We start from the raw sequence: 19,624 nt of genomic DNA, 5'->3' as shown, positions 1-19,624 counted from the left end.
GCAGAACCGGGGACATCAGGTCTTCACCAGCCAGAGAACCAGGGGCATCAGGTCGCTACCAGCCAAATGTCAGGGGCATCAGGTCTCTACTAGCCAAAAGTCAAGAAATAGAAGTTTCCCACAAGACAGGAACGCAAACATGTATTCAAAATACACTATCAAAGCAATACGACATCTACAATACAAGAATGTACAATCAACTCGTTGGAGTTCCACCCTTGTGACAACGACTTAGGGTCGCCATCCTAGCTCCCAAAGAGCATATCAGTATCGTCCGGAACCTGAAAGCCTAGCACGCCAACTAGAGGCAGCTCACATAGAAGACGGGGTAACATCGGGTCGTCCAAGTAGCTTCGTTAGGGAGCAGATACAAACCCAACCACCGTATAACCTCTGTGGTCCGGACAAAGAGCAGGGGGCAGGACGTCCCTCCCGCGCAGCACAAACAATGGCGATCCCACGGGAATCATAAAAGAACTAGGCCGGATCCACCAGCGAAAGACGCGCTTACCCAGAAGCAAGGACCAACAATTAGGGCCATGCATCAGATATCGCATGCCAAATCTCTTAGTAGTGCCCTGCAGCCAGCGAAGCCAAGTCTCCCCCGGAGGGATGTTCCGCACGAAGGGATCCGCAAAATACTCCAAGTAAGTATACAAGTCAAATACAGTTTAAACACTAACCAGTTTGTTGTATGTTGTGTACCCCAATACAGGCCAACTCACTCAACTACTCCTTACAAGAAACTCCCAGACTTAGGGTCAGAATATAAAACATATCCTAAAATCTCAACAGCAGAAAACCTATCACAGATAAAAGGCCGAAATCCTGAAAGAGTGCCAGACCAAATCACCCAAATCTGAGAAAGGACGAATTAAAGTGAATAAGGATGTATCCACTTTCCCCTGAGGCGTTTATAAGCGCAAGCCTTCCATGGACAAGCTACTTAGGGCCATTTTTCTTCTAATAAACCCAGAACCAAAAGGCTCCACAGAAAATTCAAAACAAGCTCCAGAGCCTTCAAAACAAGCCTCAGAGCTTTCAAAACGAGTAACAGAGGATCAAACAAGTCCTAGAGAACGGAAGTTAGAGACCGGAAGAACAGAAGCCCGCCAGAGGATAAACAGACAGATTAGATATACAGTAACCCTAATGGATGAATAGGCAGAATTCAGCAATACAGAAACCCTAGACAGAGGACCGGAATTACCCCAAATAAAAGTAAAAAATACAGCCAACCCAGAGGATTCGTACAAGTCCTAAAACCTTCAGACAAGACCCAGAACCTTCAAACAAGTTCCAGAGCATTCAGATTAGTCCTAGAGTCTTCAGACAAGACCCATGGCCTTCAAGAAAGTCCTAGAGCCTTCAAAATAAACACAAAGAATCAGGAAAAAGGCCCAGAAGACGGGATCCAAAAGAGTCAGACTCCTCAAATGGCATAAAGACGCCGAAGAATGGTAGAGAGACACCTAGATACGACATAAAGACGCCGAACCACGTTAGAGAAACACTGAAACATGGTAGAGAGACACCATAAGTGGCAGAAAGACGCCAAAGCCTGATGGAAAACATCAGCATACGCTAGAAAGACACTGAATCCTGGTAGAAAGACACCAGCATCCGTTAAGCGTGGAATAATTAACGGAATCCAGACACCTATGCAATATAGGTGGCCTTTGGGATGGCCAAGGGATCATGTCTGTCTATAAGAAAGCCTCGGACAGGACAATTACCAGGGTTCAAGTCATCGAACCATTCTCGGGACAGCCGAGATTTTATAGCTCCATTCCACAGAGCACGCACTCAGGCAGCTCGGGCTCAATGGCAGTTGAGAAAACCACTCCCAGCCAGATGCGGAGTAGGCTAGAACCAGAGGTGCATGAGGCCAGAGTCATGCACCACAGCATGTAATGCTCCGACTAGGGCATTACCACACCACCAGGCGAGCGAGAGCCTCCGACGGTGAGTAGTATCCTTGTCGCTCGTTTAACAGCAAGTCTATTCTTTAACAAAAATTGACATACTTTGTCAATTCTCGTTAAAGAGGGGGCAAACTGTAGACACCTATTTTTCGGACATGTAAAAAGTGATAAGGAACTGAAGCGTCCAATGATGATTTCCAGAGAAATCTATCCGGGTGACGAGCTTTCGATTTGCTTGCTGGAATCTAATCAGGCGTAATCTGTGCACAGCTGTAAACTTGGAGGATTAAAACATAATTTGGCGTGAATAGCCCATAAAAATCCAAAGAGATTGTAATCTAAGTATAGACATTGGACTAATTGCCATATCTTAGAAGTTTATGGGCCAATTTGCAAGTTTGACGGAATGAAATTGACCTTAACCAAACCCATAGGACCTTAGTAGCCTTTTTTAGCATTTTTAGGCACCAAAATAGGCTTTTAGCAATCTTTTACTTAGCTAGCAAGTCAAAATCCGAATTTAATTAATTAAATAGAGTTTCATGTTAATCTTAACACCTAATGACTTATCACTAACAGTTTAAACCTTAGAAGACTCTAACTAAACCCTAGGTCAACCCTAATCCCTATAAATACAGCCTTAAGCCAGCCTGGCTAGAGGTGGCACACAAACCCTAGACAGACAAACATCAAATTCGGCCATCATCTTAGTATAGCAAACCCGAAATCACAACAAACACACACACGCAAATCCAGTCCTGAAACACCCTAGTACGTGTTAATTCTCCAAGAACGCAAGCCTGCACCAGATTCGAAGCCGGATTCAGCATCCACTTCGTTGGCATACGAGCCAAGCACTCAGACCGGTAATTCTGAGGACCCTCTCATAATTCCTTTGATTTTTCTATCCATGTATATTCCATGATCAATTAGGATGCATGTTAGATTCAAAGTTGTTGTTTTGCCATGACTATTGCTAATTTTGCCATTAAAATAGCTATAATTAACCAATTCGATGTTTTCAGTAATTGCCATAAAATTCGATGATAGACATATTAAATTGCTGTAATTAATCATGTTTAAACTCAAATACATAAATCCAGTTAATTTAGAGCTCTTAGAATGCATGTTTTTAGGAGATCTTAGCTAGTTTTAACATGAAAACTTTAAAAAACGAGTTGCTGCCTAGAAAAATAATTTTGCATAGATGAGCTTTAAACACTTCGATTATGTGTTTTTTGGATTCCTTGTTCGATTTTATGCTGTTTTGACTATGTTTGCATGAAAAAAGGAGCTAAAACGAGTGAGAACGAAGCAATACAAAACGACCCCTGAAACTGCCCTGCCGACGAACTGCCGCCGCCGCCACTGAAGCCGACGGCGCCGCCGAGATAAAGTGGCTACGCCGCCACAATGAACTGCCGGCGCCCCCAGGTTAAATTGGCACCGTGTTCATGGCTCCTCAGCTCCCCAGATTTGCTCACAGATCCTTCCAGATGCGATACGAACTTCAAAACGTGTTTCCGGGCCCATCCGGACTCCAAATCAGGCCCAGTTTGAACCCTGACATAGATAATTTAGTGTAGTTTAATATTCTGTAATATAACGGGTAAAAAACGATGTAAAACTGACTCAGAAGTTCAGATATGTAACATAGTGTATAAACCGGGCTCACGAGCCCGAGGCCCAACAAACCAGCAACTTATAGAGCCGATTCTGGGCTAACCCGAACTCGGAATCGACTCCAGATCAAACCAGTAAAACTGAATGGACGAGACGCACAACTCCCGTGATCTGATCGAAAGCCCATTCTGACCACACCGATGGTCAAAACCCGCGCGAGTGCCAGGCACTCAAAGTCAACGAGGTTTAAAAGTATCTCTAACCTTGTATGTATATCCAACTGCCCATAAGCATGCTAGCACTGTTTAATGCTTTCCAAAAGCATCCAAATTCAATAATAACCAGTTAAAGGTCTAATCACTCAAAATTGGCTCATTAATGCAAATCCAGCCCATCACATAGATATCGTAGGATTAACATGAAAAAGTAGTAACGGTTGTATACGTTTTTCAAGATCACCTAATAAAATCAATCAAATCACGCTTATACATCCGGTTTTAGGCTTTGTGCATGTAAAATATCCGGACCAGCCTGACTTATGCTACTTGCTAGAAACCTCTAATGTTAGATGTATGCTTAGGAGTACCTGCTACTTGCCTCAAATGCCAGTCCAGATCGAGTCATATGCGCGTCAAACGTGTTTACTGCTTTCATCACTGTTTATTTACAGCTTTCATATCCTGTGGACTGCATATACTGTTGAGATGAGATATAAAACGAATATGTCCAGAAAATAAAGCCGGTAACAGATAAGCCAAGCACATGAGACTCGGGGAGGTCCACGAATCCTTGTCTTTGGTCCGATGCACGATAGTCTTACCGGAGGCGAGTAAGGCTATCCAGTCGGTTAAAAGGCATTTCCTAGTTAAACTAGATGGCGACTCCATTTTTCAAACCATTTCAAAATCGAGAAGTCAGCCATAAGCTTTGGGCGAGCGGCTCCCGAACCCCGCTCCTTTCACACTCCCATACTGATGTGATATATTCAATAGTTCCTGCAATAGTTATACTCACAAAGTATATATCCAGCACACTACTTCCCTTCCAGAATGAAAGGAACAATCTCATATTCATATTCCCCCATGGATGATTGTTATACTAATCATCTTCCCTAAAACAAGGCTTTAATGCAACTTTTCACCGAGTGTTTTGTATCATTGCAAAAAACTTCAACATCAAATCCAACGATCCAACCTTATTCAAAAATTATCGCTTAAGTGAAAAGCAATTTCATTGAGAACTTTTAACAAACAGTTAATGACCATAACTAAATATCTATAATTTGATTTCAATTATATCCTGAAAATCACCATCCAAAGCTTGAAATGAAGCAGCAGAGATTGTGAAATACTAAACTAAAAGAAAATCAAAACTGAAACTACTTTATATGAATCAAAAAAGCGTTGATTTGAAAGAGATTTTGAAATTTGAATTAAATATAGAATGGAGAAAATGTGATAGAAGAAAGATTAAGAAATATTATGGAAGAACAAACAATCTCCACATGTGAACGCTAACTAAAATTAAATCTGAACTGAAAATGAACAAATCATAAATTGATTGAAAGAAAAATTTGATAGAATAGGAACCTGAAATCGAAATTAAAATCATTGATAATAACGATTCAACAGAGAGCTTGAATTTTCAGCACCGATAGCGATGAACTGAAACGAAACTTGAAACTGAACCGGAGATTGAGTCACCAATAGTGATGCTCACAAATATAAATCGAGTCACCGATAGCGACGCTCGTAAACTAAAACTGAATTCAACCTGGGCCGCTGGGACTGGACATCCAATTCGGTACACCGGTGAAGAAAAATCATCAAATTTGAAATCACGGAACTGTTGGGACTGGACTTCCAAAACAGTTAACCAGAGAAGAAACAACATATCTAAAACGCGGCGGCAACACCGGTGGCAACGCCATCTCCCGGGCTCGGACCCGCTCTGATATCATATCATAATTATAATTCAGAGAACAAGAACCTGATTATATTGATTGAGTTTTTGAATTACAAAAACTAGCCTGAACAGTTAAGATGTAAACAATATTTATAGAAAAAAACTAATCTATTTCTAACTCTTAATTCACACACTAATGGCATGTCTATCCACCTGGACTACAGTTGTAATCCAGTTGTATCCTAGCTGGCTATTACAAGTTGAACAACAAGAGAAGCTTTGGTGTAGCAGCAGGTATGTTAGCTTTGGTGTAGCAGCATGTATGTTCTCTATTATACTAAGCTCGTATGGAGACTAGTCTAAATATGCAAGGTTTAAAGGTGTCGTCTTATAGTTGAGTTCCGTTTAGAACATCTCATGGTATTACCAAATAAAAAATTATTATATTTTATTTTAGATGAAAAATAAGTGCCCATAAAACTCAAATGTTTTCAAAATATAAACATTAACTAGATCCAAACTAATACTCTAAAAATATAATTCCAAATTATCGACATCATACGAGTCATAAATTTTAGAATAACTTATAAAAATTATAGGGGTAGTTTTCACCAACTCTTATGGTATAGCATTTAACTTCATATTCAAATTAATGAACTATTCCCTGCGGTCTATAATATTTGTCGCATTTGAAATTTTTTTTTCATAATATTTAGCAATTTAGAGTTTAAAGAAAATATTTATTGCTATTTTTCTAAAATTATCCCTAATAATAAATGACTTAATAAGGTTGAAAGTGATTGTCAAATATAAAAATAGTAATAATTAATATAGATAATTTAGTAAAAAAATTTATAAATTAAGATACATTTATTATTTTCTTAATTCATGTGAAATGACGAAATGCGATAAATATTATGGACCGGATGGAGTATTTTCTTATAAATTGTAAAATTCGAATAAAAATTATTGCTGGTACTGAGGTATTCATTGAACTTTGTGGAATATATTATATAAAGATAATATTTGTTTGTGGTGTTGGCGTTAGAGAATTTAATCATGTTAATTTGCCTTTGGTATCAAAACATGTTTAGAGATAATTGAGCGAAACTAGTACATTATTAATCGGAGTTTTGAAAGAAATCTATTATTCTAATTTCGAGCTCAACTTGGCAACAACCCCATAAACATGTTCATGCATCTTGGTGGGTTATCATATGTGATATCCATAAAATTCATAAAAAAGAAAAGAAATTAATATGATAAAGTAATATAACATTAAATAAAGGGCAAAAGTTGGAATTCTATTTTTTTAAGGAACACCTAAACCTAAAATGTGACTATTTAAATGACATTCATCTATTTTTTTTAATGAATAATATATATATTAGACCACAAGAAGTGGCAAAACCACTTTAAAAGTTTCATACAAAAGTGGCACACTATAGGCTACGACTAAAAGAAAGGTTAAAAAACGATCACGGTCCAGAAAAAAGAATCCAATAAGAATTTCGAAAAAAATCCGAACCCGAATAACAAAACTCTCTATTACAAAGGTTGAAAAGAAAAACTGCCTTATAAAAACAAGTTATTGCAGTTTCTTCACCTGTTGTAGCTGCTGTTTTGGAGGTGAGTTCTTCATCAGATGTAGTTGTTACTCATGCAGGAATCTTGGTGCAGCGATGGAAGCGAGCTTTTCTGGCAGTGGAGTTGCTGTTTTGGAGCGGGTTTTTGCAAATTATTTTTCTGTTGCAGCTGCTGTTTTGGAGCGAGAATCTGCAGATGTTGTTCCAGCTGCTCCAGTCCGAATTTCTGTTAATTATGCTGTGGGTGATCGATGTGTAGCAGCAATGGATGGTCTTGCTGTTATCGACAATGTGGTGGCTCCTTTTTTACAAGTGTGGAATTCTAAAGCCCCGCCAAGAGTTAATTTTTTTTTAGCTGGTTAGCTTTACATAATAGATAACCTTAAAAAGACTTTCTCGTGCGTCGATCAATTATACCTGTGGACAACTCTGATTGTATTCTTTGCGGTGTTGTCAAGACACAAGATCTTATTTTATTCCATTGTAATTTTGCTAGAGGATTTTGGTGTGCTATTTTGCAGAAGCTTGATATGGTTTGGAGCTTTTCGAATACGTTTGCTGATTTTATGCTTCAATGGCAGCATTTAATTCCAAGGGGTCTGTACTCTCATCTTTGGAGGATTTTGTGATTTCTGGTGGTATGGGAAATATGGAAATGTAGAAACAGAATAGTATTTCAGAACATGACGTAGGATAAAGAGGGTGTGATTTTCAACTGTTGTTGTAAGACAGTGTTCTATTTTAAACTTCGTAATAGAGAGTTTGCTTACTCATGATTGGATTTCTATAGAAATCCGATGTGTATTTTCTTTTTGGAATTTTGATTTTTTGTCTTTCTCTTAGCCGTAGCTTCTAGTATGCCATTTTGAGTGTGCCACTTTTTGTGCGAAATCTTTGAACTGACTTTCGCCACTTCTTGTGGCCTAATATAAATATTATTCATAAAAAAAAATAGTTCCAATTTGCTGGAGGCTCAGTTACTGGGTCAGTAGTTTCAAGATATGATTAGTAGTTTCAATTTATTGGAGGCTCAGTTATCCGAATTTATCTTTTGAGGATGGTGAAATTTTTTTAATCCAAAAAAAAAAAACAAATTTCAAAAGTAATTTATATTTAGCTGTTGCTAAAAAAAAAGTAAGTTTGACGCTCAAAATAAACAGAAAAATAAAATGAATATTGTACTGATGTGTGAAAATTCAGGCATAATTAAATTAATAAAAATTTGAATAAAATTATTATTAAATTATCAATTTGAAATAAATCTTTCATTCTTTAAAAAATTGAATACGTTTATAATAAGTCGAAAATATTTGATTTTGTGCACCATTGGATCTAGTTTTAACTATAACTATTGTGATATTGTAACTATTAGCTATTTGTATTCATAAGAAAAACTATTAGCTATTTTAATTATATTAGTTATATTAAGTTATATTGCTTTACATAATTTAAAATCAAATTTAAAATTATATGAAATCATTAAATGATACTATCTTAATTAAAAAGTTAACTAAATATAACTATAATATAGAATTTGAAGTAATAATTTTTATAATAATTTATTTGTTATTTAATTTCTATAATTATTTCAATTTTAACTATATTTATATAATATTTCTCGTAAATTAACAAGTAGAAAGTGCGGAGCAGTATTGATTAATGATATCTAATCTATCATGAGCCTTATGATAACTAATATAATTAATAAGCTAAAATTATATTAGAGAGCACGATATTATTATTAGTTTTTAGTCAAAGAGATCACAATATTATAATTGTAGTATTAATAGAGAAATTCTTAGATAGACTCTGTCCACCACGTCATCTATGAATTAAAACTATCACATAATGACATGTTATTAAAATAATGATATTATTGTAATTTTACTTTTTAAAAGTGTAAAAAAGTAATAAATAAAATTACGGTAGTGCCACTATTTTAATGATGTGTCATAATATAATAGGTTATTATACGGATGACGTAGTAGACTGAATGTACCTAAGAATCTGTCGATATTAATAATATAAATTCAAATATGATATGTTATCTGTAAGTAAACAAATATGACATTTGTTATCAGCAAGTAAACATATATATATTAATGCAATTGAGCTACACTTTTGGCATAGTTAAAAGTAATACATGTGTTGGCAATATTAAGAGTTTAGGTTTAAGCTTCAACTTCAAGGGGAAGGAACCCCATATCTTGGAGAGTCTTGCCACAATTAGGGCTAGCTTTTGCAGTCATGAAGCCAAGAGAATTAGCAAATCGGTTCTTTTGAACCACCCCTCCGTTGTTCGTTAGGAGAACTCGTGCACGATCCACAGTCTTGAATGTTTCGCTACAATCGACCCTTCCGCTCTTAACCAACCTCACCTCACATATATCGTCTTCATGATCGCCAACAACAGGTATTTTATATATTCCTTCAGCATCTGTTGTGCCCTCTGCTGTGAATGTTACCGTGTTATTTTCCCGGTTTTTGCATTCCAAATTCACCGAAGTTCCTGCATTTTGAAAATTAAATTAAATTCATTTAAACAAGGCAAAAAAATAATATCAAACAGTATGATCCGTTAAATTTTCCGACTCCTGCAAACTTGCTTTGCCTTAAACATATACGCAATTATACCTAGAATAGGCTCGCTGATTTTGGTCTCGAACTCCACTCGGCAAACGTCACAATAAACTTTTCCTTGAACATATATGCCATCGACAGCGAAGGCGACGCTGAAGCAAAGAGCGGAGGCGACGAGGGCAGCAAATGTGAAGAAAATCTTTGCCATATTGATTTTGAATGTATTAATGCGCTCAATTGAGGTTTCTAATCAATCTACTCTATTATGTTTTTATAGGATGAAACATTTGGAAAATCTGTTACTTTTATGCGGTAGATTTTCATTAATATAAGCTTAAAAATAGGGAAGCCTACCTTTTCATTTCTATTATTTGCTACATTTCATCATATTATTAACTGGTTATAATTTCCTAAATTTATGTTATAACAACTGTACATAAATCTATCAACATTTTAGGACCTTAATTAGACAACAACAAAAACAAGAAAAACTTAATGAGTTATCAAACTTTAATCTCATTTATATATTAATCATAATTAGTTTATAGCTATTATAATAGGCTAATAATCAACCACGCACCCTCTACTTTGACCTTCTTATCAACAAACCCCCTCTACTTTAAAAAGATTCAGTAAATCCCTTGTACTTTATGGCGGCGCTCATTGACGTGTCTTATGGACAAAAATACTCCAAGCGTCGTCTTTTTATGGCGGCTGTCATTTAAAAAAAAAAAATTGATCGCGCCATGTCACCAAAAATCCAAAAAACTTTTAAACACCCCTAAAACTATTAAAATTTAATTATAAAAGAAAAATAAAAAAACCAACTCAAATAATCTGGTCAACCCATCCACCACCCAATAGCCGCCGAAAATTTGCCGGTCCGGTCATCTTCTTCGACCTGTTCTTCGAAGAATAGACCTTCGAAGAACACACCTCTGTTCTTTGGGAAGACATCGCCATTTTTGGAAGCTTATTTGGTTTTTTGGAGTTTGGTATTTATGGAAAGCGCGAAACAATCGAGTTTTTAAAGATGAATCTCCGAACGTTTAGAGTTTGGTTTTCTTAACTATTTGCAAAGCGGTGAAATTTTATCGAACTTTAGGAATCAAAATTTCCCTTATTCGGAAAATGATGTTTATCGTTCTATTTACCGCTCACTGCTTTGTGAGTGTGCTAATATACTTACCATTTATTCAAAAATAAAATATTAAATAAAAGAGTTCTATCATATTTTTTTCATATTTTTTTTCTATTTAAAAAAATTACAAACAAATCATAAGGTGTCAATGAGTACCTTTTGACTCGAATATATTCATTCAAGATGCTTTTGCATAGTCAAGGCTAGGACATCAACAAAAAAAGAGGGAACAAACAAACAACTAGAGTGTCCGTAAAGCGATATAATCAGAATTCTCATAAATCTATTTGCATTATTCATCCGCAGACACTTTAGAAAAAGAAATCTGTTTCATTCATTGAACTGTAAGTATGAAGCGTACATGTGGTGGTATTTACAGATATTAGTCTAAATGAAAATGCAATTGGTACATGCAGACTCTCTCAACTCATCATCATTCATCACTTGCAAACCTGTGTTCGAGTCGCATAACAAACAGTTACTGTCCGACAGGGCGACACATGAACTCCTGATGAACTAGGATGTTTAGGCTATGATTCATTTCTCCAGTCAAAATCAAACGTTCTTGTAAATCAAAACCCACATTAAACTTTATTCATCTGCAAAAGTTTGATCTTGTCCATTCTGAGGTGTAGAATCATTATTGTTCATGAAATTTTCTGCAGTGACATCATCTTCATCACCGTCGTTATCATCGTCGTCATCGTCATCATCGCCAGCATAATCAGATGCTGAGGTAGCATCTGGGTCCCTTTCCGGGCTGTCAAGCTGAACATATTCAGGAACTTCAGTATTGCAGTTCTCCAAGTCCTGGGCCCTATTGGAGAATGCTAAATTCTCCTTCTTTACAACATTCAACACAAATCCATTATGAATCCTTTCCGGTTGCAAAAGATCGCCTTCAGTCACGGTAATACTAGAGCCACTCAAAGACGGTCTAGTGCTACAATCCCTCTGATCATTTTCACTTTCAGAATTCCTATCTGGTGTTGTCAGCCTAGGGCTCTGAATATATGGATCCCTGATTCCCATCTGAGCCACCGGAGAAATAGGATGAGCCATTAAGCCTCGCCCCAATTCGGTATCAACATCCAGATTTTGAACAAAGTCGATAAATTTATTTGCGGAAGTAGTCCTCATCAATGGCCCACCAGTTCTCGTCCAAGAATTTACTTCTGCACTTTCAGATTCACTATCACTTCCATCATGCGTATAACGGTGGGCCCGGAAATTTCTACTGGGAAGTGCAGCTGTTCCAGCTCCGCCAACACCTTGATGGAACGTGGATGCAACTTCAGCAAGAAAGTCCTCTTCGAGCGAGCCAGTTGAGTTTTCTCGAGCAATGCAGTTCCAAGAAGGAATTCTTTTAGAAGCACTGAATCTGACAGCGGGTGCAGTGGTGCTGGTTAGACCATGAGAAGCAGCAGCAGCTCTTTCGGCACTCCTTTTTAGTCTACGCATGTGGTTGAGGATTGCAACACATTCATCAAGGCAAAGCTCAATTCCACAGTTGCCTTTAATGGCTGAAAGTTTTTCCCAAGTGCCCCTTCTCCCTTGATTTGCTGCCTTTTGAAGCTCCATATGAGTTGGATTTTGTATAATTTTTGAAATCTGCACAATATAGACAAACTCATTTTTAACGTCTAGTTAGTGAGTAATAACCAGAACAAAGACTTGCAAAAACAATTTGGAAGTTGAAGTTTGTAAGATATCTCAAATAATAAAACAAATTAAGAGTGTAAATTATTCGGTCCAGTAGTTTTACTTGGATATAAAAAAGTTATTTTTAATACATGCAATAGAATCAAACCGAAATCGAACCGACCGAAATATTAAATAGAATAAAAAATAATTCATATCTTGTTGATGACCGATTAAAACCAATTTAAATGAATCGACTGAAATTTTATATAAATATATAAAAAATGATTCAGCTCTAGTTTGAAGTTGTAAAGCGCCAGTTTTATAATATAAAGGTTTCAGGTTCAAATCTTTTTATATTTTTTCATTGTATTACTACAAATACTAACAAAATAAAATAAAAATAGCAGTCCCACAGTCTCGAACTATGACCACAACAAGCCTTTATTGGCGCATTTACAACTTTTAGCATCTTTGACTCTTTGTATTATTCAAGATCTCAACTTATTATTAGATCAGTTTTAACCGAATCCAACCGACTTTTCAGTTTGGTTATCGTCGGCTTTAACCTTTTATAAAATTTAATGTTTATGGGGTGAGTTGTTGGTTAGGTTACTGACCGATGCTCACCCCTAAACCAAATAGAATTTGAAGAAAGAGAAGCAGTAAAAATAAGGACTTTAAAAGAAAAGTCCATTAGTTAGAACATTCAAAAAACTATTTATTATCTTGAAATACTAACAGAGCATATACTATATAGCAACTTTTAAACCCTCAAAAATTAAAACCCGTGATTCAAATTGCTTCCCAAATTTAGAGTATACTATTCTGCATGTACCTGAGCAAGTGTGGCAGGCATAACAACAGTGACATCCCCCTCCCAGTCTTGAGCAAAAAGCCGAGCGAGTCCTCCTAACGGAAAACCAAGTTCCAATACCTGATTACATCTATGCTTTACCTCCATCTCAGCGAGATGAGCAAGCTGCCAGAAGACATAATTCATAATCGTCAGGAGATTGTAAATAAAATGTTCATATTATGCAGCACTGAATAGGGGATAAGGTTTTCATAATGTATATGCAGTTCACCATTCCTGTAACTGATTTAACATGAGCTTTATGGTTGAAAAACAAATCCAAAAAAGCTAATAGCTTTTTAAGCAACATAACATACTTCTAAAAAAGGTATAGTCGGTGGTTTGCTGTAACTAATATTTCAAATCTCCCAATGTGTTCAGATAATGTCTTTGTAAATTGGACTATGAAGAAATTACATTATTCTAGATTTGCTTCCCATTTTGTCTATATGGATTAATATTCTAAAATATTTCATTGCAGAAAAAAATTCAAGCAATACTCTATCACGTTATGTTGCATGAAATGTAACTCTAAAACGGAAAATGCTGAAATGAAAAACAGGATAACAATATTTTTTAAAGAAGTTATAAATATAAAATTTGGGAGTTTCACAGAAACTTTTCCTATGAGTTTCGAAGAGTTCCAGAGAAGGAAATTTTCAAAAACAGGGAATGCATCATTGCATTGCATAATATGAAATGATACATGTGAATAAATACTAATTGACAACTGAGAATTTGTTGAAATAAAAAACATACCTTGGCAGCAAAATTACCACCATAAGCCCTGACAAACTCCTTCAATCTCAACAATGGAGCAATATGGGGATTGGCCTGACTCACTATAAAATGATTGACGTTAAACAGTTCCTTCAATTGCATCATTGGTAAGTCAATCTCCAAGCTACCATCCCTCCACCGACGTGCAGACCCACTTGATCCTTCCTCTGGATCTAGATTGAAAGGTGGATGATACGGAACAATTTCTCCACTCCTGTCCTTCGCCATTAATTCCTGAGCTTCAAAAAGACCAGGAAAGGCGCAGGAAGCTGTGACTGCACTCCATATGACAACATGGGGTGAAGTGAGGTAGTTCAGACATCTAGGAGGCTCATGCTTCCTAGGTGAGCATACTGTGATCCCTAGAATCCGACCTGTCATATCATAAGCTTCTTGAAATGTAAGATTACTCGTGAGATGCCTTAACATCCATTGCAAGTGCCGGATATCGTGAACAGCTCCTTGTGTTGCCACCCTCTTCACAACAGTAAAAAGCCCACCGATCTGATCGAAAAACTGCAATGAGTTAAGTGAATCCTCGAAAAAACTTTGCAGCTCTGGCCATGATTTGGTCGCAACCACGGAACACACAATGGACCCCACACTTGAACCAGCAATTATTCTGGGTAAGAGTTTATGTTCCACTAGTGTTTTAACCACACCCACATGAAATGCTCCAAGGGAAGCACCTCCACTCAAAAGCAAAGCTGTTCGGCCAAAAGCATGTCTCGTTTCATGCATGAAAGCAAGCTTCTCTTCCAATGAAAGCTCCTCTGAATCAGAATCACAAACCATCCTCAACTGAGTCGAAACCTCATCAATATATTCCTTTATGAGCCTCGGAACGTGAAGCCTACCCTTATGAAGCTCCGGATTGCACATATTACCAAGATTTCTAATAAGATCAGCTCTCATACAAAATATAATATCTCTAAGAGATCTCTCTTGTCGACGATGTCTAAGCTCCTGAAGCTTATTTCTCACTAGTTCCTCATCGTAAAGATCGCACTCATTCATCTTCGGCGTCTCTTTATCAAGCATCTTAGCCGCGTGTGCCCACTCCTCATATGTCAACGCAGTTCTCATCATATTTCTCCAAAATTTCCTTCGATACGCCATCTCCGCTCTCACTTTCACATTCGCATACCGTTTCAACAGAAACGCTATAATCGTCACCATGGCCAATATCCCTTGTGGATTCCTGGGATGCAACCATGACAACATGGAAGCAGAAACGTTCCTAAATCTATACATGTAATACACTAGGGCCTGATAAATCTGACGCCTTAAATGCGAAAAGGACTTGCAGAATAAGACCCTAAAAGCAATAGTCCTACCAATGATAGTTGAGGGTCCAATTGAAAAGGGATCAACACTTGCCTCATTACTTATATCCATTTCTTGGCTAAAATAACAAAAATGTTATCTTTAATCAAAATTATGTATTTAATCAAATTTTTATTAAACCCTGAAAATTCTGTACAGCTAGGAAAATAAAGCAGCTGAATTTGTGTTGTGTCTCCAAATTTAGATATTCAAGCTCTATACTTGATGTAATTCAACAAAAAAGAAAAAATACAGATGCTTTTCAAGAATTAACAATCAATTCCGAAGATATAAAATATAAGCATAAGTTTAAGGATCAAGAGTCACAAAATTGAACCTCGTGAGCAGACAAAAAAACCATGCAAATCTTGAAATCTTGAAATAGAGCAGCCAAATGGGTTCCTCAGAATCTTGATAACCAAACCCTACAATCTTCGGTAATTGCACACCCGGAAAGAGCAGGCAAAAGGGTATTCAGAGAACCAAAAATCTGTAATGGACTTGAATTGTGCAGATGGATTGAGGGAGAGACAGAAAAGGAAATAAATAGAGTTGAAGGGAAGAAGAAGAAAAAAATGGTATTGGGAGATGTGAAGGGGATAAAGAAAGCGATATAGGTGTTGAGATTTGGATGAGATGGCGTCCATTTTTGGATAAAGCTGCAACATTAAGTGACGTGTTCTTTAGTTGGATTTCTTTTTTTATATTTTCACTATTTCTATCAACAATATAGTATTACTCTCTACGCAACTCTTTTTTATTTATTCTTGGTTATATATTTGTGTCTTAATTTAAACTCTTACATTTGCTGTTTTTTGTTTTTAAGATTTGCTGTTGTCCTTGATAATTGATGGATATCGAATTCTACCATAAGTACAGTGGAGTCAAGCCATACAAAATTCATTCTTTAAGACGATATCGACTCTTGTCCAAAGTGCTAATAACTAGAAAAAACCGGTAACCGAATTCATGAGATTCGCCTTGACCGAAGGAGTAAATCCGAATCATGAAGATAGAGCACAATCCCCTGAAGACTTGTAAAAAACGTGTCGACTTAGAAATTCGTACAAGAATCATATCTATACAATATCTCTCTTATTTGTATACAAACTCCAACTTATTCAGAAAGATATTTCTGAATAAGACTTCTACTTAAATAGAAAACATCTTTTCTATTTAAGGTCAAATCTTATTAAATAGGAATCACTTTCTTATTTCAAGTCCACAAGGTATACATTTAACTATTATATAAAGAGTTTGAAGTATGACTAAACACACAATTAATTCAATAACATAAAACGCTGCTTGAGCCAATACTGATTTTTGCATAGGAGAGTTAATCGGATAACAACCGTCTGGTTAGCTTCTACCCTGTTTTGCAGGTTAAATCAGCGGTTCAGAAGGCAGACTCCGTCATTAATGTTCGCTTTCACAGTATAAAAACTAGATTGGACGTTAAGGGATACACGAGCAAGATAGTATAATTCGGCAACTTTTATTTGTGACAGTGGCAAAAAAAAATCCAACATTTCATGTTGATAGAGATTTAATTATGATGTACGAAAAATTACAAAATAAATTTCAGCCTTTTTTTTTTGTATTTTGTAGTCTCAATTTTAATTTTCATCATTTTTTGCATATGTAAAATGTCGAATCGCTAGGTTATGGATAACGAGGCAAGACTTTCAAACGACATTGTTTTTGAATTTTTGTAAAAGAAACAGTGTCGTTTTGATCAAACGAAACATATTGTTTTTGAATAAAATATAACCGTTCTTCTTCTTCTAATCTAAACACCTGACATCAAACATATCAAACCCGTTTTTCTTTTTGAAAATGGTATTCTCTCTGATTTTGCCTCAAATTCTTCCTGTAAATTAAAATTTGGCTATAATTGATCAAAACATAAAAAATTATGATTTATTTTGTAACATTGTGAACATTAAAATTAAGCCGCTACAAATAAAAAACGTTGAAATTTATTTTATTAATACCTCTTTTTATTTAGGTAATTTCTTTTCAACTTTGATCTTAAATCTTCTAGGCTTCTTTTTATCAAAAGATAGAATACAACTTAAATATCTATTGTTGACAAGTTTCAATTACTATGTCGTTTATAACTCCTGATGATAGACTTTTTTAAAATCTCACTCAACTATTTAAAAAGGGATAATATTATCACTACTAAGGGCATCTCTAACCCAAAACTCATTTTTGAGTTTCAATTTATGCACTTTTAGATTTTCTACAGTATTTTTACTCCAATCCATTACCCCATTTTTCACACCAATAATCCTACTACATTTAACCATTTACCATTTCACATCTATATTTATATTTATATTTTAAACACATACTTCCTCATCTATTAATTTATTTAATAATGCTTAAATATTATTAAATTAAATATTATTTTTTATAAATATTATTTAATTTTCAATTATAAAAAATAAAACAAATAATAATTAAAATTGAAACTATTAAATTAAAATTAAAATTGAAACTATTAAATTAAAATTAAAATAACACATTACATTTAAATATTAATAATAAAATAACACATTACATTCAAATATTAATAATAAAATTACAATTGAAACAATCTTCTTCATGCCCCCGCATTAGTATATTTCTCCCATAAATGATCAATCAAGTCATTACGAAGTGCAAGGTGTGCATTTTTGTTCTTAATTTGTCTATGGCGAGCAAGAAATTCTTCAAATCGAGTATCATCATTTAATACCATTTCAACTTGCGGTATTTCTCCTTCCATTGAATTTGTTATTGTTGCATTTAAATCACGTTCATCCTCGATTATCATATTGTGCATTATTATGCAAGATATCATTATATCATGCAATACATCTTTTTTCCAAAAACGGGCCGGTCCTACAATAATTGCAAATCATGCTTGTAGAACTCCAAATGCTCGCTCAATATTTTTTCTACACGCTTCTTTTTTTATGGAAAAATATTTATTTTTCGGAGTACGTGGTTCATGAATAGTTTGTACAATAGTAGACCATTTTGCGTATATAGAATCAGCTGGGTAATAACCCATATTATATTCTTTTTCATTAATAACATAATTAGTAGGAGGGAAATACCTTGTGTTAAATTGGAAATAAGATGTGATGACTCCAATACGTTAATATCATTATTAGTGTCGGGCATTACCAAAATAAGCATGCCATATCCATAGATCATAATCTGCTATAGCTTCAATAATTATTGTTGGTTTTCTGCAACGACCTGCATACTGTCCCGTCCATGCTACAGGGCAATTTTTCCACTTTCAATGCATGCAATCTAAACTACCCAGCATTCCAGGAAAACCACGTTGTTCACCAATATGGAGTAACCGAGCAATGTCACTCGCATTTGGTGATCTCAGAAATTTGTTAGAAAAAATCTCCACAATAGGACGACAAAAACGCTTCATACTTTCAATTGTCGTTGACTCGCCAATTTTCACATATTCTTCAGTTACATCTGTAGGTAGATCATATGCTAGCATCCAAAATAGAGCTGTTACTTTTTGCAAAGTTGATAAACCACGTCTACCAAGAGCATCAATACGTTGTTGAAAATATGAATCATGTTGTTTTACTGCCTCCATAATTTGCATGAACAAATTTCGAGACATTCGATAACGTCGTCGAAATATATCCTCATCATATTGCGGATTATCCAAAAAATAATCATTGAATAGATTCTGATCCGCCACTTCACGATTCCGACTTATCACAATATGACCTGGAATTGAACCGTGAAAAAATGATTGCTGTTGTTGTTGTATTTGTTGTTCATAGTATGCAATAATATTATTATTATTACATATCATACGAGACATCAACTCTTCTTTAGTCTATTTTTGTGCAACACAAGTATTTATAAATACATCATCGTCATCATCAGATGAAGATGATTGATATGATGAACCACCAATATTATAATTCATTTTTAATGTAAGAAGAAGTAAGTATTTTTACTATGGAAGAATATGATTTCTCAAACTTCCATATAAAATTATTTATAGAACAAAATTACTAGAGATGTCATAATTGATTAGATTCTTGTATAATTTAATCAAATGGTTGAGACTTAAAGAAATCGATCCAACGGTTTGATGTAAATAATCCAAGTTGTGCTTGTTTCAAAATTTTCACCATGTGATAAAGTAGCCTTGAAAATCGAGACTTGTCATAATTGATTAGATTCTTGTACAATTTAATTAAATGGTTGGGACTTAAAGAAATCG

The 19,624-nt window shown here is 35.4% G+C and overlaps 2 protein-coding genes and 1 pseudogene across 2 annotated transcripts; all 3 read right to left on the bottom strand.

Annotated features, from left to right (window-relative positions):
* Nucleotides 1–9,109: 9,109 nt before the first annotated feature.
* LOC126678038 (anther-specific protein LAT52-like) lies at nt 9,110–9,879 on the bottom strand. Its single transcript, XM_050372898.1, has 2 exons — nt 9,674–9,879; nt 9,110–9,548 (listed from the first exon to the last, which is right to left on the bottom strand). Exons 1-2 carry the CDS (start codon nt 9,825–9,827, stop codon nt 9,211–9,213), a joined length of 492 nt encoding a protein of 163 aa, XP_050228855.1. The 5' UTR covers nt 9,828–9,879; the 3' UTR covers nt 9,110–9,210.
* Nucleotides 9,880–11,070: 1,191 nt separating this feature from the next.
* Nucleotides 11,071–16,063, bottom strand: LOC126677477 (triacylglycerol lipase SDP1). Its single transcript, XM_050372120.2, has 3 exons — nt 14,017–16,063; nt 13,240–13,383; nt 11,071–12,371 (listed from the first exon to the last, which is right to left on the bottom strand). The coding sequence occupies exons 1-3, from the start codon at nt 15,433–15,435 to the stop codon at nt 11,352–11,354; spliced, it is 2,583 nt and encodes an 860-aa protein (XP_050228077.1). The 5' UTR covers nt 15,436–16,063; the 3' UTR covers nt 11,071–11,351.
* A 1,908-nt stretch (nt 16,064–17,971) lies between these two features.
* LOC126678378 (uncharacterized) lies at nt 17,972–19,207 on the bottom strand (annotated as a pseudogene).
* Between the last annotated feature and the right edge of the window lie 417 nt (nt 19,208–19,624).

This window comes from Mercurialis annua, linkage group LG4 (assembly GCF_937616625.2).
Source record: "Mercurialis annua linkage group LG4, ddMerAnnu1.2, whole genome shotgun sequence".
NCBI classification, from domain to species: Eukaryota; Viridiplantae; Streptophyta; class Magnoliopsida; order Malpighiales; family Euphorbiaceae; genus Mercurialis; species Mercurialis annua.
Note: the sequence above shows the minus strand (reverse complement) of the source record. Positions and strands in the feature narration are given on the sequence as shown.

Coding starts and splice junctions, on each gene's coding strand:
- LOC126678038 (XM_050372898.1), bottom strand. CDS start 9,827: ATGGCAAAGATTTTCTTCACATTTGCTGCCCTCGTCGCCTCCGCTCTT. Junction 9,549..9,673: donor AATCAGCGAGCCTATTCTAG/GTATAATTGCGT, acceptor TTCAAAATGCAG/GAACTTCGGTGAATTTGGAA.
- LOC126677477 (XM_050372120.2), bottom strand. CDS start 15,435: ATGGATATAAGTAATGAGGCAAGTGTTGATCCCTTTTCAATTGGACCC. Junction 13,384..14,016: donor GTGGTAATTTTGCTGCCAAG/GTATGTTTTTTA, acceptor GTCTTCTGGCAG/CTTGCTCATCTCGCTGAGAT. Junction 12,372..13,239: donor TGCCTGCCACACTTGCTCAG/GTACATGCAGAA, acceptor TATATTGTGCAG/ATTTCAAAAATTATACAAAA.